The sequence below is a fragment of the Haliotis rubra genome, unplaced genomic scaffold, assembly GCF_003918875.1.
Source record: "Haliotis rubra isolate DU_JTF1 unplaced genomic scaffold, ASM391887v1 Scf737, whole genome shotgun sequence".
Classification (NCBI taxonomy): domain Eukaryota; kingdom Metazoa; phylum Mollusca; class Gastropoda; order Lepetellida; family Haliotidae; genus Haliotis; species Haliotis rubra.
This window is the reverse complement of record NW_025767454.1, coordinates 1-24,219: the sequence shown is the minus strand read 5'-3', so window position 1 is coordinate 24,219 and position 24,219 is coordinate 1. Positions and strand designations below refer to the sequence as shown.

Sequence of the window (24,219 nt, the reverse complement as noted above, 5' to 3'; positions counted from 1 at the left end):
TCCCCAGAAATAAGTTTGGTATTCTTTCTGAGAGACTCACACAAGAATTGTTGTCCACAAACCAGGAACTAATCATTACACATCCAGCTTTTCAGGATCCTGAATTTTTGTGAATTTCTTACACATAGTTTCTGGAAAGTTGAAGACAAAAGGAAAATTATAAGGTTTCAGAACTGCACCAAAGAAATCTTCACAAAAGTATTTTCAGTAAGCAAACAGTGGAAAGACTTTCAGCTTTGGCTGTTGGTATTGCAGAGGACATTCCAACATTACATATTGAAGATATCTTGGTCCCATGCGGTTTACTTCTGTCTTGTGTTATTTTGCACTCAATGGCTGCAACCTGATAGTACTGGATCTGATGGCAACAGCTGACAATTGTTTATCAGAGGTTGCGTTGACGGAAACAACACAAGATGTATTGGCCAGTGCTATCTATAGGGGGAAATTCAGAACTGATTCAAGAAATGTTAAAGAGAAAGACTTGTATATCTGAAGCCTGCATTGTTGCATCATGTGCTTCTGAGACTGCAGACAACACTGCTTTTGATCACATCCTGGATACATTTGATGCATCAATCATGAACATTTTCAAGTGGCCACTGGTGGCATTGTTGTTAGAAAAGAATAACTGGGAAAGTTTAGAGAAACTTGCCGACTTAATGTGTAAAACAGATAAAGGGAGAAAACTGCTTGTGCAGCTGTCCAAATGCTTCTTATTACAGTTTCATAATGTGACACCCTTATTGTATTTGAGTATATTGAGGCAAATGAAGATGGATGCATTTTTAGAACTGATTCCAATCTTTTACACACTTGGTATAAGCTGTTCAAGTGATGAATTGGTACTTTTAGCAACAGGATGTAGAGAAACTTATCCTCTGTCAATGATTCATCAATATGGTGGAAACATTGCATGTACAACAAGTAGAGGAGACACACCACTGCACCTTGCAGCTCACATAGGCACAGCAGAGATGGTGGAATACCTGTTACAACTCAATGTAGACAAATCACTAAAGAATTCAGAAGGATGGCTTCCACTCCACTTTGCTGCTCAGTCAGACATAGAAAGTGAAGTAAAACTTCATCTCCTCCTTGAACCTGAACATTTGTCTACTGCCACAGTGTCAGGAATGACACCTCTTATGTTGGCCTGTAAGGCGGGGAACATCTCTTGTGTTGAATATCTTAGACCGAAGTATAATAGTCATCATGGAGATCATCCAATACATGCTGCCATTCTTGGCCTCTGTGAAATATGTACAGGGAGCAACCTACTGAATCATCTTGGCAATACTGTATTCATACAGAAATGGTTTGACATCATTGACATCCTCCGACATATTGGTTATTCCTTCAGCCACAAATATGAATATTTAAGTCCCATAGAGCTTACCATTCGGTTAGATAGGGTGGATATTCTGGGATTATTCTTGGATAAATGGCCCTTTCTTCTTGATGAACTGAAGGAGGGTACAGTCGACACATTTAATGTACAAAGAACATGTGCTGAACATGAAACTGTTCAGTATCGTATGGAGAAAGTTGCCAATGTTAATGCAAAAAGTAGGAATGAAGTCACACCACTTCATGTAGCAGCTGAGCATGCCAAACATGAAACTGTTCAGTATCTCATGGAGAAAGGTGCCAGTGTTAATGCAAAGAATATGAAAGGAGTCACACCACTTCATGTAGCAGTTCAGCATGCCAAACATGAAACTGTTCAGTATCTCATAGAGAAAGGTGCCAGTGTTAATGCAAAAGATAAGAAAGGAGTCACACCACTTCCGTAGCAGCGATCAGCATACCAAACATGAAACTGTTCAGTATCTCATAGAGAAAGGTGCCAGTGTTAATGCAGAAGATAAGAATGGAGTCACACCACCGCTCATGTAGCAGCTGAGCATGCCAAACATGAACGTGTTCTGTATCCTCATAGAGAAAGGTGCCAGTGTTAATGCAGAAGACTTCCATGGAGTCGCACCACTTCGTATCAGTTCAGCATGCCAAACATGAAACAGTTGAGTATCCTTAGAGAAAGGTGCCAATGTTAATGCAAAAGATAAGAATGGAGTCACACCACTTTATGTAGCAGTTCAGCATGCCAAACATGAAACTGTCTCAGTATCCTCTCATAGAGAAACGTGCCAATGTTAATACAAAGAATATGAAAGGAGTCACACTTCTTCATGTAGCAGTTCAGCATGCCAAACATGTAACTGTTCAGTATCTCATTGAGAAAGGTGCCCGTGTTAATGCAGTAGATATGTATGGAGTCACACCACTTCATGTAGCAGTTCAGCATGCCAAACATGAAACTGTTCAGTATCTCATAGAGAAAGGTGCCAATGTTAATGCAGTAGATATGTATGGAGTCAGACCACTTCATGTAGCAGTTCAGCATGCCAAACATGAAACTGTTCATCTATCTAATAGAGAAAGGTGCAAATGTCAATGCAGAAGATAGGAATGGAGTCACACCACTCCGTGTAGCAGTTCAGCATGCCAAACATGAAAGTGTTCAGTATCTGATAGAGAAAGGTGCAAATGTCAATGCAAAAGATAAGAATGGAGTCACACCACACTCTGTGTAGCAGTTCAGCATCCCAAACATGAAAGTGTTCAGTATCTCATAGAGAACGGTGCAAATGTCAATGCAAAGAGATAAGAATGAAGTCACACCACTTCATGTAGCAGTTCAGCATGCCAAACATGAAACTGTTAAGTATCTAATAGAGAAAGGTGCAAATGTCAATGCAGAAGATAAGAATGGAGTCAGCATCTTCAATGCATGTAGCAGTTCAGCATGCCAAACATGAAACTGTTCACTATCTAATGAGAAAGGTGCAAATGTCAATGCAGAAGATAGGAATGGAGTCGCACTCACCCGTGTAGCAGTTCAGCATGCCAAACATGAAAGTGTTCAGTATCTGATAGAGAAAGGTGCAAATGTCAATGCAAAAGATAAGAATGGAGTTACACCACTCTGTGTAGCAGTTCAGCATCCCAAACATGAAAGTGTTCAGTATCTCATAGAGAACGTGTAAAATGTCAATGCAAAAAGATAAGAATGGAGTCCACACCACTTTATGTAGCAGTTCAGCATGCCAAACAACGTGAAAACTGTTAAGTATCTAATAGAGAAAGGTGCAAATGTCAATGCAGAAGATAAGAATGGAGTCGCACTCACTTCATGTAGCAGTTCAGCATGCCAAACATGAATCTGCTCAGTATCTAATAGAGAAGGTGCAAATGTCAATGCAGAAGATGAGAATGGAGTCACACCACTGCATGTAGCAGTTCAGCATGCCAAACATGAAACTGTTCAGTATCTCATAGAGAGAGGAGCAAATGTTAATGCCAAAGATCAGATTGGAGTCACACCACTTCAAGTAGCAGTTCAGCATGCCAAACATGAAACTGTTCAGTATCTCATAGAGAGGAGCAAATGTTAATGCCAAAGATCAGATTGGAGTCACACCACTTCATGCAGTGCAGTTCAGCATGCCAAACATGTAACTGTTCAGTATCTCATAGAGAGAGGAGCAAATGTTAATGCTGAAGATCAGATTGAGTCACACCACTTCCGTTACAGCAGGTCAAAGCATGCCAAATATAGAAACTTTTTGAGTATCTCAGGAGAGCAAAGTGCAAATGTTAATGCAGAAGATAAGAATTGAGTCACACCACTTCATGTAGCAGCTGAGCATGCAAAACACGTCACTGTTGAGTATCTCAAAGAAAAAAGGTGCCAATGTTAATGGAGAAGATAAGAATTGAGTCACACCACTTCATGTAGCTGTTCAGCATGCCAAACGTGAAACTGTTCAGTATCTTATAGAGAAAAGTGCAAACATTAATGCAGAAGATAAGAATCGATTCACACCACTTCATGTGTAGCAGTTAAAGCATACCTTACATGAAAGTGTTTCAGTTCATAGAGAAAGGTGCCAATGTTAGTGCAATAGATAAGACTGGAGTCACATTCCTTTATTTAGCTATTGTGATAAGGGTCTTGGGTCCAAGTGAGTATTCTGGTGAAACCCCTTATCTAACTGGTGCTGAGTCTGTCTTTGGGGAATTAGCTCAGCAAAGAGTTCAAGTCACAAGAAGCTAATTACAATTTTATTAACAAAAGAAATAATATGGGGTGGCCACAGAGAGTCGGTACAACCCTCTGGGCTGAGGGTTAGAGATGACCTGTGTTGGGAGTCAAACCCACCGGGACCGTGAACTAATGGAGTTGGTGACTATTTATCTAAAATTGAACAATAAAAGATTATGATGAGTTGAATGATACAAAATGGGTGTTACCTATACCAACCAATGAAATACAGAATATGAGGTATGGGGTGTGTCCTACAAATAGGAAATGACCAGACAGGGAGAGTACTTAATCCCTGCTAATCCCTATTTCAACTGGCACTATAATAGGTTGACACACGTCCTGGAAGCTTCCTTATTTAACTGGCACCTAATTGTGCTGACATGTTGCTTTGATGATTATGGTGTTACAATAGATGGCTTAATGACCCTAATTTAAAGTGTTTGCACAATATTTATATATTTTAATGGAAGGTGATGATATGTTTACTTTATCAAAGCAGTTCATTAAATCGTCTAGAGATTACTTTGTCTTACTGAAAGGTTTGAGTCAGCTTGAAACCTTAGGGCTAGGATTTATCCTGAACATCTGTGAAATTGTGCAGCCGTAACATAATAGTATGTCTGTAGAGATGAGTTTACTACTTTTGACAGGAGTCTTTCTCCAAGCTATTACTGATACATGATGAAACTAATATTCTATATTTATATTTTCCTATTATCTGAATCTAATATATCGCTTTGTAGTGGCTTCCATAATTAATAATGAATTTTTCAGCGATGAATTATTATTCCATGATATAGCAGTTCAGCATACCCCTAACATGAAACTGTTGAGTATCTCATAGAAAAAGGTGCAGATGTTAATGGAAAGATAACAATGGAGTCAGCATCACTTCATGTAGCAGTTCAGCATACCAAACGTGAAACTGTTTCAGAATCTCATAGAGAAGGTGCAAATGTCAATGCAGAAGATAAGAATGGAGTCACACCACTCCGTGTAGCAGTTCAGCATGCCAAACATGGAAACTGTTGAGTATCTCATAGAGAAAGGTGCACATGTAAATGTAACAGATCAGAAAATTAGAGCTTCACTCAGTTTGGCAGTTCAGCATATACAGAGAATGTTCATAGTGAAACATGTGAATGTTAATGGAGAAGAGAGGTATGGAGTCCACACACCACTTAATGGGGCAGTTCAGCATGCCAAACATGAAACTGTTCAGAATCTCATAGAGAAGGTGCAAATGTGAATGCAGAAGATAGGAATGGAGTCACACCACTTCGTTAGCAGCAGTTCAGCATGCCAAACATGAAACTGTTCAGTATCTCATAGAGAAAGGTGCCAGTGTTAATGCAGTAGATATGTATGGAGTCACACCACTTCGTGTATCAGTTCAGCATGCCAAACATGAAACAGTTGAGTTATCTCATAGAGAAAGGTGCCAGTGTTAATGCAAAAGATAAGAATGGAGTCCACACCACTTTATGTAGCAGTTCAGCATGCCAAACATGAAACTGTTCAGTATCTCATAGAAACGTGCCAATGTTAATACAAAAGAATATGAAAGGAGTCACACTTCTTCCATAGCAGCAGTTCAGCATGCCAAACATGTAACTGTTCAGTATCTCATTGAGAAAGGTGCCCGTGTTAATGCAGTAGATATGTATGGAGTCACACCACTTCATGTAGCAGTTCAGCATGCCAAACATGAAACTGTTCAGTATCTCATAGAGAAAGGTGCCAATGTTAATGCAGTAGATATGTATGGAGTCAGACCACTTCATGTAGCAGTTCAGCATGCCAAACATGAAACTGTTCACTATCTAATAGAGAAAGGTGCAAATGTCAATGCAGAAGATAGGAATGGAGTCACACCAATCTGCGGTAGCAGTTCAGCATGCCAAACATGAAAGTGTTCAGTATCTGATAGAGAAAGGTGCAAATGTCAATGCAAAAGATAAGAATGGAGTCACACCACTCTGTGTAGCAGTTCAGCATCCCAAACATGAAAGTGTTCAGTATCTCATAGAGAACGGTGCAAATGTCAATGCAAAAGATAAGAATGAAGTCACACCACTTCATGTAGCAGTTCAGCATGCCAAACATGAAACTGTTAAGTATCTAATAGAGAAAGGTGCAAATGTCAATGCAGAAGATAAGAATGGAGTCGCACCACTTCATGTAGCAGTTCAGCATGCCAAACATGAAACTGTTCACTATCTAATAGAGAAAGGTGCAAATGTCAATGCAGAAGATAGGAATGGAGTCACACCACTCCGTGTAGCAGTTCAGCATGCCAAACATGAAAGTGTTCAGTATCTGATAGAGAAAGGTGCAAATGTCAATGCAAAAGATAAGAATGGAGTTACACCACTCTGTGTAGCAGTTCAGCATCCCAAACATGAAAGTGTTCAGTATCTCATAGAGAACGTGCAAATGTCAATGCAAAAGATAAGAATGGAGTCACACCACTTTATGTAGCAGTTCAGCATGCCAAACATGAAACTGTTAAGCATCTAATAGAGAAAGGTGCAAATGTCAATGCAGAAGATAAGAATGGAGTCGCACCACTTCATGTAGCAGTTCAGCATGCCAAACATGAATCTGCTCAGTATCTAATAGAGAAAGGTGCAAATGTCAATGCAGAAGATGAGAATGGAGTCACACCACTGCATGTAGCAGTTCAGCATGCCAAACATGAAACTGTTCAGTATCTCATAGAGAGAGGAGCAAATGTTAATGCCAAAGATCAGATTGGAGTCACACCACTTCAAGTAGCAGTTCAGCATGCCAAACATGAAACTGTTCAGTATCTCATAGAGAGGAGCAAATGTTAATGCCAAAGATCAGATTGAGTCACACCCACTTCATGTAGCAGTTCAGCATGCCAAACATGTAACTGTTCAGTATCTCATAGAGAGGAGCAAATGTTAATGCTGAAGATCAGATTGAGTCACACCACTTCGTGCAGCAGGTCAGCATGCCAAATATGAAACTTTTGAGTATCTCAGAGAGCAAAGTGCAAATGTTAATGCAGAAGATAAGAATTGAGTCACACCACTTCATGTAGCAGCTGAGCATGCAAAACACGTCACTGTTGAGTATCTCAAAGAAAAGGTGCCAATGTTAATGGAGAAGATAAGAATTGAGTCACACCACTTCATGTAGCTGTTCAGCATGCCAAACGTGAAACTGTTCAGTATCTTATAGAGAAAAAAGTGCAAACATTAATGCAGAAGATAAGAATCGATTCACACCACTTCATGTAGCAGTTAAGCATACCTTACATGAAAGTGTTCAGTTCATAGAGAAAGGTGCCAATGTTAGTGCAATAGATAAGACTGGAGTCACATTCCTTTATTTAGCTATTGTGATAAGGGTCTTGGGTCCAAGTGAGTATTCTGGTGAAACCCCTTATCTAACTGGCGTGCTGGTCTGCTTGGGGGAATTAGCTCAGCAAAGAGTTCGAAAGTCACAAGAAGCTAATTACAATTTTATTAACAAAAAGAAATAATATGGGGTGGCCACAGAGAGTCGGTACAACCCTCTGGGCTGAGGGTTAGAGAGATGACCTGTGTTGGGAGTCTTAAACCCTACCGACGAACTAATGGAGTTGGTGACTATTTATCTAAAATTGAACAATAAAAAGATTATGATTAAGTTGAATGATACAAAATGGGTGTTACCTATACTAACCAATGAAATACAGAATATGAGGTATGGGGTGTGTCCTACAAATGAAATGACCAGACAGGAGAGTACTTTAATCCTGCTAATCCTATTTCAACTGGCACTATATTAGTGTTGACACATGTCCTGAAGCTTCCTAATTTAACTGGCACTAATTGTGCTGACATGTTGCTTTGATGATTATGGTGTTACAATAGATGGCTTAATGACCCTAATTTAAAGTGTTTGCAATAATATTTATATTTTAATGGAGGTGATGACATGTTTACTTTATCAAAGCAGTTCATTAAATCGTCTAGAGATTACTTTGTCTTACTGAAAGGTTTGAGTCCTTGAAACCTTAGGCTAGGATTTATCCTGAACATCTGTGAAATTGTGCAGCCGTAACATAATAGTATGTCTGTGAGATGAGTTTTACTACTTTTGACAGGAGTCTTTCTCCAAGCTATTACTGATACATGATGAAACTAATTCTATATTTATATTTTCCTATTATCTGAATCCTAATATATCGCTTGTAAGTGGTTATAATTAATAATGAATTTTCGTATGAATTATTATTCCATGATATAGCAGTTCAGCATACAACATGAAACTGTTGAGTATCTCATAGAAAAAAGGTGCAGATGTTAATGGAAAAGATAACAATGGAGTCGCGACCACTTCGTATCAGTTCAGCATGACAAACATGAAACTGTTCAATATCCACATAGAGAAAGATGTCAGTGTTAATGCAGAAGATAAAATGGAGTCACACCACTTCATGTAGCAGTTCAGCATACCAAACGTGAAACTGTTCAGAATCTCATAGAGAAAGGTGCAAATGTCAATGCAGAAGATAAGAATGGAGTCACACCACTCGCGGTAGCAGTTCAGCATGCCAAACATGAAACTGTTGAGTATCTCATAGAAAGGTGCACATGTAAATGTAACAGATCAGAAAGGAGTCAGCTTCCACTCAGTTTGGCAGTTCAGCATATACAGAGAATGTTCATAGTGAAACATGTGAATGTTAATGGAGAAGAGAGGTATGGAGTCACACCACTTAATGGGGCAGTTCAGCATGCCAAACATGAAACTGTTCAGAATCTCATAGAGAAAGGTGCAAATGTGAATGCAGAAGATAGGAATGGAGTCACACCACTCCGTGTAGCAGTTCAGCATGCCAAACATGAAACTGTTCAGTATCTCATAGAGAAAGGTGCCAGTGTTAATGCAGTAGATAAGAATGGAGTCACACCACTTCATGTAGCAGTTCAGCATGCTAAGCATGAAATTGTTGAGTATCTCATAGAGAAAGGTGCCAGTGTTAATGCAAAAGACTTCCAATGGAGTCACACCACTTCATGTAGCAGTTAAGCATGCCAAACATGAAACGTGTTCTGTATCTCATAGAGAAAGGTGCCAGTGTTAATGCAGAAGACTTCCATGGAGTCACACCACTTCATGTAGCAGTTCAGTATGCCAAACATGAAACAGTTGTATATTTATATTTTCCTATTATCTGAATCTAATATATCGCTTGTAGTGGTTATAATTAATAATGAATTTTTCGTATGAATGATTATTCCATGATATAGCAGTTCAGCATACCGAACATGAAACTGTTGAGTATCTCATAGAAAAAGGTGCAAATGTTAATGGAAAAAGATAACAATGGAGTCAGCACCACTTCGTGTATCAGTTCAGCATGCCAAACATGAAACTGTTGAGTATCTCATAGAAAGGTGCCAGTGTTAATGCAAAGAATATGAAAGGAGTCACACCACTTCATGTAGCAGTTCAGCATGCCAAACATGAAACTGTCCAGTATCTCATAAAGAAAGGTGCCGAATGTTCATGCAGAAGTTAAGAATGAAGTCACACCTCTTCATGTAGCAGTTCAGCATGCCAAACATGTAACTGTTCAGTATCTCATAGAGAAAGGTGCCAGTGTTAATGCAGAAGATAAGAATAGAGTCACACCACTCCGTGCAGCAGTTCAGCATGCCAAACATGAAACTGTTCAGAATCCCATAGAAGGGTGCAAATGTCAATGCAGAAGATAAGAATGGAGTCACACCACTCCGTGTAGCAGTTCAGCATGCCAAACATGAAACTGTTGAGGTGTCTCATAGAGAAAGGTGCCAGTGTTAATGCAAAAGACTTCCATGGAGTCACACCACTTCATGTAGCAGTTCAGCATGCCAAACATGAACGTGTTCTGTATCTCATAGAGAAAGGTGCCAGTGTTAATGCAGAAGACTTCCATGGAGTCCACACCACTTCGTGTATCAGTTCAGTATGCCAAACATGAAACAGTTGAGTATCTCATAGAGAAGGTGCCAATGTTAATGCAGAAGATAAGAAAGGAGTCACACCACTTCGTAGCAGTTCAGCATGCCAAACATGAGCGTGTTCTGTATCTCATAGAGAAGGTGCCAGTGTTAATGCAGAAGACTTCCATGGAGTCACACCCACTTCGTGTATCAGTTCAGTATGCCAAACATGAAACAGTTGAGTATCTCATAGAGAAGGTGCCAATGTTAATGCAGAAGATAAGAATGGAGTCACACCACTTCATGTAGCAGCTGGAGCATGCCAAGCATGAAACTGTCCAGTATCTCATAAAGAAAGGTCACGAATGTTCATGCAGAAGTGAAGAATGAAGTCACACCTCTTCATGTATCAGTTCAGCATGCTAAGCATGAAACTGTTGAGTATCTCATGGAGAAAGGTGCCAGTGTTAATGCAGAAGATAAGAATGGAGTCACACCACTCCGTGTAGCAGTTCAGCATGCCAAACATGAAACTGTTCAGTATCTCTTAGAGAAAGGTGCCAATGTTAATGCAAAGATATGAATGGAGTCACACCACTTTATGTAGCAGTTCAGCATGCCAAACATGAAACTGTTGAGTATCTCATAGAGAAAGGTGCCAGTGTTAATGCAGAAGGTATGAATGAAATCCGCACCACTTCATGTAGCAACTGAGCATGCCAAACATGAAACTGTTGAGTATCTCTCATAGAGAAAGGTGTGAATATTAATGCAGAAGACTTGTATGGAGGTCACACCACTTCATGTAGCAGTTCAGCATGCCAAACATGAAAGTGTTCAGTATCTGATAGAGAAAGGTGCAAATGTCAATGCAAAGATAAGAATGGAGTCACACCACTCTGTGTAGCAGTTCAGCATACCAAACATGAAAGTGTTCAGTATCTCAAAGAGAAAGGTGCAAATGTCAATGCAAAAGATAAGAATGGAGTCACACCACTTCATGTAGCAGTTCAGCATGCCAAACATGAAAGTGTTCAGTATCTCATAGAGAAAGGTGCAAATGTCAATGCAAAAGATAAGAATGGAGTCACACCACTCTGTGTAGCAGTTCAGCATACCAAACATGAAAGTGTTCAGTATCTGATAGAGAACAGGTGCAAATGTCAATGCAAAAGATAAGAATGGAGTCACACCACTTCATGTAGCAGTTCAGCATGCCAAACATGAAAGTGTTCAGTATCTCATAGAGAAAGGTGCAAATGTTAATGCAAAAGATAAGAATGAAGTCACACCACTCCGTGTAGCAGTTCAGCATGCCAAACATGAAAGTTTTCAAGTATCTAATAGACAAAGGTGCAAATGTCAATGCAGAAGATAAGAATGGAGTCACACCACTGCATGTAGCAGTTCAGCATGCCAAACATGAAAGTGTTCAGTATCTAATAGAGAAAAGATGCAAATGGTAATGCAAAAAGATAAGAATGGAGTCACAGCACACCACTTCGTGCAGCAGTTCAGCATGCCAAACATGAAACTGTTCAGTATCTCATAGAGAGGGAGCAAATGTTAATGTCAAAGATCAGATTGGAGTCACACCACTTCATGTAGCAGTTCAGCATGCCAAACATGAAACTGTTCAGTATCTCATAGAGAGGGAGCAAATGTTAATGCCAAAGATCAGATTGGAGTCACACCACTTCATGTAGCAGTGCAGCATGCCAAACATGAAACTGTTCAGTAACTCATAGAGAGAGGAGCAAATGTTAATGCCGAAGATCAGATTGAGTCACACCACTTCGTGCAGCAGTTCAGCATGCCAAATATGAAACTTTTGAGTATCTCTCAGAGAGCAAAGTGCAAATGTTAATGCAGAAGATAAGAATGGAGTCACACCCACTTCATGTAGCAACTGAGCATGCAAAACACGTCACTGTTGAGTATCTCACAGAAAAAGGTGCCAATGTTAATGGAGAAGATAAGAATTGAGTCACACCACTTCATGTAGCTGTTCAGCATGCCAAACGTGAAACTGTTCAGTATCTTATAGAGAAAAGTGCAAACATTAATGCAGAAGATAAGAATCGATTCACACCACTTCATGTAGCAGTTAAGCATACCTTACATGAAAGTGTTCAGTTCATAGAGAAAGGTGCCAATGTTAGTGCAATAGATAAGACTGGAGTCACATTCCTTTATTTAGCTATTGTGATAAGGGTCTTGGGTCCAAGTGAGTATTCTGGTGAAACCCCTTATCTAACTGGCGTGCTGGTCTGCTTGGGGGGAATTAGCTCAGCAAAGAGTCCGAAGTCACAAGAAGCTAATTACAATTTTATTAACAAAAAGAAATAATATGGGGTGGCCACAGAGTCGGTACAACCCTTTGGGCCGAGGGTTAGAGATGACCTGTGTTGGGAGTCTTAATCCCCACTGACGAACTAATGGAGTTGGTGACTATTTATCTAAAATTGAAACAATAAAACGATTATGATTCGTTGAATGATACAAAATGGGTGTTACCTATACTAACCAATGAAATACAGAATATGAGGTATGGGGTGTGTCCTACAAATGAAATGACCAGACAGGGAGTAAGTACTTAATCCTGCTAACCCTATTTCAACTGGCACTATATTGTGTTGACACATGTCCTGGAAGCTTCCTAATTTAACTGGCACTAATTGTGCTGACATGTTGCTTTGATGATTATGGTGTTTACAATAGATGGCTTTAATGACCCTAATTTAAAGTGTTTGCACAATATTTATATTTTAATGGAGGTGATGACATGTTTACTTTATCAAAGCAGTTCATTAAATCGTCTAGAGATTACTTTGTCTTACTGAAAGGTTTGAGTCCTTGAAACCTTAGGCTAGGATTTATCCTGAACATCTGTGAAATTGTGCAGCCGTAACATAATAGTATGTCTGTGAGATGAGTTTTACTACTTTTGACAGGAGTCTTTCTCAAGCTATTACTGATACATGATGAAACTAATATTCTATATTTATATTTTCCTATTATCTGAATCCTAATATGTCGCTTGTAGTGGTTATAATTAATAATGAATTTTCGTATGAATTATTATTCCTTGATATAGCAGTTCAGCATACCAAACATGAAACTGTTGAGTATCCTCATAGAGAAAGGTGCAGATGTTAATGGAAAAGATAACAATGGAGTCGCACCACTTACTTGTATCAGTTCAGCATGACAAACATGAAACTGTTCAATATCTCATAGAGAAAGATGTCAGTGTTAATGCAGAAGATAAAATGGAGTCACACCACTTCATGTAGCAGTTCAGCATACCAAACGTGAAACTGTTCAGAATCTCATAGAGAAAGGTGCAAATGTCAATGCAGAAGATAAGAATGGAGTCACACCACTCCGTGTAGCAGTTCAGCATGCCAAACATGAAACTGTTGAGTATCTCATAGAGAAAGGTGCACATGTAAATGTAACAGATCAGATTGGAGTCACACCACTTCATGTAGCAGTTCAGCATATACAGAGAATGTTCATAGTGAAACATGTGAATGTTAATGGAGAAGAGAGGTATGGAGTCACACCACTTAATGGGGCAGTTCAGCATGCCAAACATGAAAGTGTTAAGTATCTCATAGAGAAAGGTGCCAGTGTTAATGCAAAGACTTCCATGGAGTCACACCACTTCATGTAGCAGTTAAGCATGCCAAACATGAACGTGTTCTGTATCTCATAGAGAAAGGTGCCAGTGTTAATGCAGAAGACTTCCATGGAGTCACACCGTGGTCATGTAGCGGTTCAGTATGCCAAACATGAAACAGTTGTATATTTATATTTTCCTATTATCTGAATCCTAATATATCGCTTGTAGTGGTTATAATTAATAATGAATTTTCGTATGAATGATTATTCCATGATATAGCAGTTCAGCATACCGAACATGAAACTGTTGAGTATCTCATAGAAAAAGGTGCAAATGTTAATGGAAAAGATAACAATGGAGTCGCACCACTTCGTGTATCAGTTCAGCATGACAAACATGAAACTGTTCAATATCTCATAGAGAAAGATGTCAGTGTTAATGCAGAAGACTTCCATGGAGTCACACCACTTCATGTAGCAGTTCAGCATACCAAACGTGAAACTGTTCAGAATCTCATTGAGAAAGGTGTGAATGTTAATGTAGAAGATAAAATGGAGTCACACCACTTCATGTAGCAGTTCAGCATACCAAACGTGAAACTGTTCAGAATCTCATTGAGAAAGGTGTGAATGTTAATGTAGAAGATAAGAATGGAGTCACACCACTTCATGTGGCATTAGTTTAGCCTGCCAAATATGAAACTGTTGAGTATCTCATAGAGAAACTTGGAGAGTTTAATGCAAAAGATATGAAAGGGGTGACACTACTTCATGTAGCAGCTCAGCATGCCAAACATTAAAGTGTTCAGTATCAATAGAAAATGGTGCAGATATTAGTGATAGAGTAAGGTTTAGGATCACACCTATTTATGCAGCAGTTCAGCATGACATGACATAAGTTTGGTAATGTGTTTCAGTTGCTAGTTATAGATTACCCTTAAGAAATGTGTGTATATTGTCCTAATTTGTTTTCTGTACTAGCAGGAACAAAATGTGCATCATATAAAGTTGTGTTAATGGTTTGTTTTGTGAAGTTTATTTAACAGTAAAGTAGTCTTGTATCTTCACAAATACACCTTCCAGGAATACATTAACTGTGGTAGAAAGAAGTTCCAGTCTTAGTTTAAAGTGGTTTGATGCATTTAAATAAATATGATAAACTTGTTTTATATTCAGAAGATATTTTGCTAAAAGCTGACTTCATAGTAATATTCCAGCTATACTCTGTTAAAAAAAAGTTGGAAATTAACTTAAAAATTCTTACAAATACATATATCCAAGCTGTGATTGCCTTTTTCCTGAAATCTGTCTCTGAGTCCACAGGTTTAGCTTGAAAAAAATTGTTTAAGTCCAAGTTTGATGTCTTCCTTCCTTGTGGTCCTCCAAGTGCTATCCGTAGGAGTTACCTCTACTCATAGAGGTACATTTCATATTGAAATTTCTTATTGTTTGTTGTGGTATACATGCACGCATATGTTTACTTGTTTTCTGAGTTTTTTTGGTTAGAAATTGATTTCTGAGGCTTGGCTTCTTATTTGGTTATCATGTGTAACTCTAATATTTCATCTTCCTCCTTGGGTACAATAGTAGCTATCCCTTTCCAGATTCATAAGAAATCTCTGCTGAAAGCAAAGTCAATGGTACTATTGTGACTATATCATGAGTATATATTTGTTTGAGCAATATTACAACTGTACATTGTTGTAAAATCAAGTTTGGATGATCCAGTGAATGACACCATGCGATATGATTTGTGACCAGACAAAATCCACCCGGACAAAATCCACCTGGACAAAATCCATCCCAAAATTGCAACCCCAAATCCACCTCTTCTTAACAAAAATGGACAAAATCCACCCTTCTCAAATTGCTATTGTTAAAAGTTTTAGTGTGTGCTGATCTTTGACCAAGTTGTTTTTCTCAAGCATTGTTTTGATAGGATTTACGTTTTCCAAATTGGCTGTTGTTCTTAGATGTTGTTTCAAACATTAAAGGTTTCTCCATTTGTCACATTTTGATCACTACTTAATCCTCTTTCATGTATCATTAAGTAGTCTCACACATTTGATCATTCCATAATCCCCTTAAAGAATAAGGATGTATTTGCAAGCCTGATTGGAGCCCTTTATACTCATGTTTTGATAGAACATACTTTTTTAATGAGTTTGAGATCATCCTGTTTATTTTAAATGAGTTTGAGATCATCTACTTAAGATTTTTTTTTTCTTTGGGTGGATTTTATTAGGGTGGATTTTGTCCGGGTGGATTTTGTCCTAGGTTGCAATTTTGGGGTGGATTTTGTCCGGGTGGATTTTGTCCTGATTCGATATGACAGTGGATGTGTTAATGAATCACTATGAAATAGTTATGATACCAGGTGTTCACGTAAAGGTATTAAAACCTTGCTCAGTTTGCAAGCTCCTCAGGATCTGCATGGTGATTGCTGGGAGTGTGTTGACACTCTTTGTGCTTTAGTCGCCCATTGTGGGGCTTATCATAGCCACAGCCATAGTCTCCATCTGCTTGTATGCTCTATTTGTTAAATTAATCCTCCTGGTGTTACTAATGTGCTATCTGATCCTAGTGCGCCCCATGCATCGACCCTATCTGGCTGTTTTAACCCAATTTTGGAACTGAGGAAGTACCAGTAATTCAGAAGCCTTTTTGAAATTTGATAATCCACGAATTTCCCTTACTTGATGGATATATGCTCAGGTAATTTAACTTCAAATCTTGTATCAAGGGAAGGCAATGTCAGCACCATCTAAAGATAAGAGTGTCCTCCATGATCATCCTACTAGCAGATAAAAGTGATCTTTATTGGGAACTAGTCCTCCAATCAATTGGTAATGGCATTGACATGGGCATAGATACTATTATTGCTGGTGACTTTAACATCAATATACATAACTAGACTAATAACGTGGATTGACAATCTTCTTTGATACATATGACTTACAGCAACTTATCACAGAACCAACAAGGATCACCCAAACGACTAGTACGTTAATTGATTTAATCTTTGTTTCAAACCCTAATTGCATTCTGCACTTCGGGTGTGCTTTGATCCTTTTGCAGTGATCATTGTCCAGTTTATGTCTCTGTTGGGGGCTCTGATTCAACGCCTTTAAAATTTAAAAGGAAAGTGTTTTATTATGATTTAGCTAATACTGAGGGAATGAATCGAGGCCTTAACAACGTTGACTGGGATTCTATCTATAGATGTAATGATATTGATATACTAACACATGAATTTGTTGATGTTTTGAGAAATATATGCGATATTTATGTCCCAAACAATGTGGTAACTATAAGACCTCAGGACAATCCATGGATGAATAGTGCTATAAGAATACTTATCAGGAAAAGAAATAAACAGCATAAAAAAGCAAAGACTCGAAATTATGATAAAGACTGGCAAAAATTTAGGCTTTTACGGAACAAAGTAACAGCAGCCGTGAGAGCAGCCAAATTTAAATATATTTCTGATTTAGATGATAAGATCAATCAGGGAGTAATTCTAAATTTTGGTGGGCTTTAGTGAATAAGTATATAAAATCCAAAAAAATGGAGATTATAAGAAATTTCCTTCGATTATTCATAACGATAATATGATCAATGATAGTAAAGATAAAGTAAATATATTTAATGAATATTTTGCTAACCATGCACAAGTTGACTATCCTGATAAGGAGACTCCTACACTTGAATGTAAAGTAAAGACTCCACTCTGCGTCTTTTGTATTGACTACACAAGAAGTAAGAGACATCCTATTATCAGTTGATATTTCCAAAGCCAGTGGACCAGACAAAATAGGTAACAGATTTATCAAAATGTGCCATCGTGCCATCCCTTTGTACTTCCTCTTACTAATCTATTCAATTTATCCCTAGAATATTGTAAATTCCCAACAATATGGAAGGAAGCTATTGTCACTCCTATTCATAAAAGGTAGTTTTAATGAATGTAAAAACTACAGACCAGTTGCTCTTACCAGCTGTTTATCAAAGGTATTTGAGAAATGTATTTTTAAACATGTGTTTAACTTTTTTTTAGATAATAACGTATTAACGAATTTGCAGTCAGGATTCATGCCTGGGGATACCAACTGCCATACTTGTATGATTTTATACTACATGCATTAGACAATGGCAAAGAAGTCAGGGCAGTTTTCTGTGACATAAGCAAGGCTTTTGACAAGGTTTGGCATAAGGGAATCATAGCGAAATTAGAAGCTTATGGTATTAAGGGTAAGTTACTTGATTGGTTTTCCAGTTATCTTGACAACAGATTACAAAGAGTAGCAATAGACAATTACAATTCAGATCTAAATAAAGTCACTGCTGGGGTGCCACAAGGATCTGTCCTTGGGCCATTACTGTTTTTAGTTTACATAAATGATATCATTGAGGGTATCAGTAGTAACAATCGTCTTTTTTTGCCGATGATACTTCCGTATATGTTATTGTTGATAATCATGTTGTTACTGCCGCTTCCTTAAATAATGACCTAAACAGGATCTCTCACTGGGCTGAAATATGGCAGGTTAGCTTTAATCCTGGTAAGACTGAAGCTGTTTTATTCACTCGCAGAAATACCGGTAATCAATTTCCAATTCCTAAGCTTAAAATGCATGGAGTAGACATTATTGAATTCGTCTACCATAAACACCTAGGAATAACCTTGCAATCAGACTGTAAATGGAACTCCCACATTGGTGAATTAGTTAAAAGGTTCGTCCATTGGTAAATTGTCTACGTAGTTTTAAATATAGATTATCTAGAAAATCATTAGAGCAAATGTACAAGTCATATATATTACCAACGTTCGATTACTGTTCGCACCTTTGGGATAACTGCACTAAAGAACAAAAAAAACTTGTCGAAAATCTACATTTAGACGCACTGCGGACGATTTGCCAGGGCAGTTAGAGGAACAAGTCATGATTTAATATATAAGGAAACTAACTCTATGCCCCTAGTTGACCGTAGACAAATTAGCAAGTTATCATTATTTTACAAAATGGTTCATCATATGACACCAGTTTATTTAACTGATCTACTGCCTGAAAAAGTATCACAGTTAAGTGACCATAGATTAAGAAACAGTAATAACATTCAAACTATAAGATGTCGTAGTGATTTGTATAGCAACTCGTTTTTACCTGATACAATACGACAATGGAATGATTTGCCTGAGAATATGTACGATATTGAAACCATAGGCCAATTCAAAAATGCATTACAATCATCAAAACCACCCAATTTTAATATATTCGATAAAAACTTTGGTACACGTTTCTGCCAAATTATCCACTCACGCCTCAGACTTGGGTGCAGTAATTTGAAAGCGCACATGTTCGAACGGCACATTTCAAATGATCCATTCTGTTCCTGTGGTCACCCCTATGAGGATACTTTTACATTACTTCTTAACTTGTCCTAATTATTCTAACATCAGACATCGCATGTATTTTACGAACATGGATATAACTTAAATTCTGTCCTAAATGGTAATCCAAACAAAATGTACTTGTAAATTCTTTCATACTACAATCTGTCCATACTTTTATAATAAAATCGCATAGGTTTGACAAATGATTAATAATGTTTAATACGCAGGTTGCTTGCTTTCCAACCATGCTGCATATTATTTAATATTTGTTTTATTCATGTGCCAATGAAATGGAGAGGTATTCAAATAAGCCATTACGGCTTGTTTACCAATCCTAGTTCAATATATTTTGAATAAGATATGTTTTACACCATAAGAGTGTCGTCCATGATCTTCCTACTCCTCATAAGAGAGCCAGGGCAGAGCACACCAGATGCTACTGTCACCTCAGCTAAGGTTCACCCTGGACACCAGGACTCAGGCCATACGACAAGGTCAGCTATGAGCACTTACCACTACTAAAAAATGTCTTCTCACAGTTATACAGAGCATTTTACAGATATTTCAGATTATCCAGATTTTACATTTATGGATTTAAGAACGGAATCCTCAGATAACAATTCAGCCACGTAGACATTATCTTACTAGTTATGCACTAGTTAGTGCACTAGTTGTCCCATTTCTACCGGCTCAAGGAGGACTTTGCAATGGAAATTCACAGACCAGAGGCCTCTTTCTTCTACACCAGAGCTAAGTGCAAGTTGCCTCTGTCATCCTTCCAGTCTAAGATCATGAAGGATCTGAATGAGTGTTTGTCTTCACTCAAGTATTCAGATCTTTGGGATGTTCTTCTTTCAGGGAAAAGGTTTTTATGCGACTTGTAACATATTTACCAGTCAAATTGCCTTCCCTTGATACAGGATTTGAAGTTGAAATCATCCATCCACTTTCAAGATGGAGATTCCAGGAGATGATACGCAGTGATCTAGACAGCATGGCAAAGGTGAATCTTGCATGCCAATTTACACTGTTTAGGAGGGGTCATCATCTGCATCAATGTCGGTCATCCATCTCATCAGAGTTGACAACATGCTGAAGCCAAGGTCTCTATCAGAGGAAATGGATTTGCCAACCTTAAAGATAGGAGACAGCACAATATCACCAAGTGATCAGGCTCGAAACCTCTGGAGTTATCTTTGACTCCTCCCTGAGTATGGATCGGCATGCAGACACTGTCTGTAAATCTGCCTTTGTCCATCTGAGAAACATCAGCCAAATTAAGCACTTCATTGACAGATCAGCTACCCAGTCATTAGTCCAAGCACTGGTTATTTCACGATTGGACTATTGCAACGCTCTGATGTTCGGCATATCGCAGCAAACTATCAACAAAATGTACAAAATGCAGCAGTAAGACTCATCACTGGTGCAGGCAAATATGAACACACATCACGCCAACATTACGTACACTGCATTGGCTGCCAATTAGACAAAGAATTATCTTCACGGTGTTGGTGTTTGTGCACAAGGCCTTTCACAACCAAGCTCCAGAATACCTGACCGAACTAGTGTCATGGTATCAGCCATCACGAACTCTGAGATCAGCCTCTGCAAAACAAGCAATAGTGCCCTCTACCCGCAGAGCGAGTTATGGCGATAGAGCTTTCGCCAAAAGCAGGTCCTCTGTTATGGAACCAACTACCTGAAAAACTTGAAAACTTGTCAGACATCATTCCATTCAAAATAGAACTAAAACAGTTCTTTTCAACAGAGCATTCGACCAAGCGCCTTAGAGCAAACCTTGGATTCAGGCGCTATACACATTTTAACATTATTATTATTATTATTCACAGCCCTTCAATGGGAAATATAGAAGGTCTTCAATCAGAGGAAGACAGGAGGTTCCACAGGGCTGTAACATTGACTTCTCCCTATTGCAAGAAGGATGGAAAGGTCTAAATGATCTTTACTCTCCAGACATTAGTCGTTATTTGCCATGAAGACCCTCTTGGTGAGTATCAACTCCGGGAACAAAATTTTGTGTGGTGATGGCAGCCATAGACAAGCTCTTAGAAAAGAAGTCTGTCTTTGTGCTGGATCCTTTGAGCCCAGACCATTATTATTCTTCCTGGTATTCCTGGTCCCCAAGAAGGTTTCAACGGACCTGATGATTATCAATCTGAAGATCCTAAACTAGGGCTTATCTGAAATGACCTCCCAAGTTTCGGATATAGTCCATATGGAACCTCTGACAGACAATCTCTTTAAGGGACTCCATTATCTGTGATCTCAATTATCCTGCAAGAGGCATAACTACACATTCAGATCCATCCAGACTGTCAGTGTTACCTACGCTTTGCTGTCAATGAAAAACTCTGTTTCCAGGGTTCTACCATTCAGAATATCAGTTGCTGATGTATTTACATTTTTCAAATTTTGGGTATTTGGAGTTCTTTGTTCTTCCTTGTTCAAGTCAGAGCTGCAAACTCCAAGAAGGTGCAGAAATTTATTGGAGCAATATTTGACACCTTTCGAGGCTTAGTTTATCCTTCAGAGGCTCGTTATTGACAGGGTGGATCCAAGTTTCAGCTATCTTCTCACTCTACATCAATAGATGTTGTTACTAGAAACTCTGTGAATGATTTAACACAAAAAACGATGTCTACATCAAAGATACATTCAAGATTGGACCAACCAATTTCGATGGATACAGCTTAAGCCATCAGAACTAGTTTTCAAGGACCTCACTTGGTAGAATATTCCTGACGTGATCCGTGTGACTCCGATCAGGACGTCCCATTTAAGATGGGGCAGTTCTCTTAGCTATTCAGCACACCTAAAGACCCTAATACTTGTCATTGACAATTCCATGGTAAATCAACAGGTTCAGGGGAACCCACTCTCTAGTCCTCGTGGAACTTTAGAGAGGAAGTTTATGATCTAATGGATTGCAGCGTCATGGCTAGACACATCCAAGGGAAGATAAGCTCGTCTGGAAGAGATCCCATCTTCGGAATGGACACTTCATCCGAACGCCTTCATACAGATAGTGATCACATGGGAGCAACCTCATATAGATCTGTGTGTGACGTTGCTCAAAAAGCCAGTTACCTCATATCAGCCTAGTTCCATATTCTTGGGAAGGCATGCCCGTGATTGCATTTGCATTCCCAATGACACAGCTTATCTCACAATTCCTTGCCAAGATCAGGAATGATCAGATGACACTGTATCTAGTGGTATCGGATGGCCAACACACTCAAAGCTCCCAGATTTCCTCTCCTTCCTGGTGGATCAACCATTACATCTGAATCGTTGTCCATGCTTCTCAGACAACGGATGTCAGATTCCATTGCAACCTGGAACAACTCCACTTACATGTATGGATACTAGCCAGCAACACCTCACATCAGAAGGATTTTCACAAAGAGTTTTCTCAGCAGTTACACATCAGAGCTTCACAATATGCATATATCACTTGAAAGGGGCACTGATCTAGAGTGATTAATGCCAGTAATCTAGTTACGTCAGCTGGTCAGTCCCTGCTCCTTTGACCGCGACGAACACAGGGGACTGGGGAACTGTCCATCATGGCAAAAATTCTTCAACATAAACAGTTGGACAATAAGAAGGATGGATGCCCGTTATTTGAAAATATCCCTGTACTTGTTGCCTGATTGTAATAAAGTACCCCAGCAGTTTACACTTTTTGGATTTTATTATTCGTGGATAGTATGGTGACTAATCTTATTTGATCCTGTTTCTGTGTTTTTATCTTGATGTTTAATCATGTCATGTAACAATGCGATGTCTATTGGCCTATGATATTAAAAGCACATTTTTGATTTATTTGAATCAGAAAACTAAATCAACCCCACGTTTCCTTCTGCTAGAACAATTTGAAAATGTACTTAGGTAAATAGGTATATACAGTTTTAACTTTAGTAAACAGCAAATGCTTATATGTGCAACAATGAAGTTCGTATCCCTCAAAACAGTGTCGGTCTCTAAGATTTTTAGGCAATCAAAATTGCATGCAATTACTACACTCTTGCTGTAACCCATGTTTGGTGGTATTAACCTACACCTGTTTATTTGTCATCAATCACTTTATTCAGTTAATGAAGTTATAATTATTCGTTATACCTCTCAGTTTATCAGACAAAGGTTCCAATTTAGCATTTCTCGTGCATGGAGTAAATACTCAACATCATAAATTAAGGTCCATTGAGGCAAGTGTGTTATATGTTATGTAATATGCGCAAGGAAGATCAAAGGATTAGGTAATAAGATGCAGATTGATTAATTATTTTTACCTTGCACAACGGATTTGTCAAAGGTAATGTTTATGTATGTAGATTTACTTTGAACTGAACTGAACTTTATATACACTCCGGCCGCGTTCTGCGACATAAGAGGTATAAGTTTACATGATGATGTACAACTTAAATACAAGTATGAAACATAAAGTGGTCATATATACATATCGCTTGGTTGCAAAATGAACTGCATGTACATACATTTAACCAGTTAATAAACAATGTTACACTCGTGCATTTTCGCTTCTCTTTTGTGGTGGCGTTGCTTAAAATGAGACATTATTCTTTTTGCAAAGTATTGCTAATTTCCTAATTGTTCCTAGTTTGTTAGAGTGAAAAAGCTGGTTCATTTTGTGCGTAGTCGGGTTTTACAGAAATAGCTGTCAATGTATGTTTACCTTTCTTGGGGCAAGGTAGGGCAAATAAAACAAAACGTGAAATTCATCTCCAATATCGTTTGCAATACAGAGAATACATAATCTTTCATTTGGGGAGTTTTGATCCATCGTCCTGTTTCAATTGGTAGATAATGGTTTGAAGTTCTGAAATTAAGTATCGCCCTCCGATTATTATCATGTCATAAATTCAGATAGGTTCCATATTTCAATTCAGAATTGTTTTAAATATTATAAATAGCGCCTCATGAAGATTTTTCTGTGTTTGATACCCAGGTCTGTATATTGAATTCTTTCAGTCTGTTAAATACAAGTGCTTTAAGACTATTTTTATAAGGATATGCCTGTGTAGCCCAAATATAACTCATTCCAATTTTGACAAAAGTGTCCTTAATAAAGGCAATCCATTTATAGCCAGATGTGG

The 24,219-nt window shown here is 38.4% G+C and overlaps 1 protein-coding gene and 1 long non-coding RNA gene across 2 annotated transcripts in view; both read left to right on the top strand.

Annotated features, from left to right (window-relative positions):
* LOC124259782 (ankyrin-1-like) overlaps positions 1 to 9,361 on the top strand; it is a 33,900-nt gene extending 24,539 nt beyond the window's left edge. The window contains exons 6-11 of the mRNA XM_046693987.1: positions 2,129 to 2,345; positions 5,750 to 5,818; positions 6,018 to 6,581; positions 6,635 to 6,943; positions 8,574 to 8,996; positions 9,330 to 9,361. Coding sequence (XP_046549943.1) covers positions 2,129 to 2,345; positions 5,750 to 5,818; positions 6,018 to 6,581; positions 6,635 to 6,943; positions 8,574 to 8,996; positions 9,330 to 9,361 — 1,614 coding nt within the window. The remainder of the gene's footprint in view (positions 1 to 2,128; positions 2,346 to 5,749; positions 5,819 to 6,017; positions 6,582 to 6,634; positions 6,944 to 8,573; positions 8,997 to 9,329) is intronic.
* Positions 9,362 to 13,046: 3,685 nt separating this feature from the next.
* LOC124259784 lies at positions 13,047 to 14,693 on the top strand. Its single transcript, XR_006893916.1, has 2 exons — positions 13,047 to 14,212; positions 14,311 to 14,693. It is a non-coding gene; the product is annotated as an uncharacterized LOC124259784 (long non-coding RNA).
* Positions 14,694 to 24,219: the final 9,526 nt, after the last annotated feature.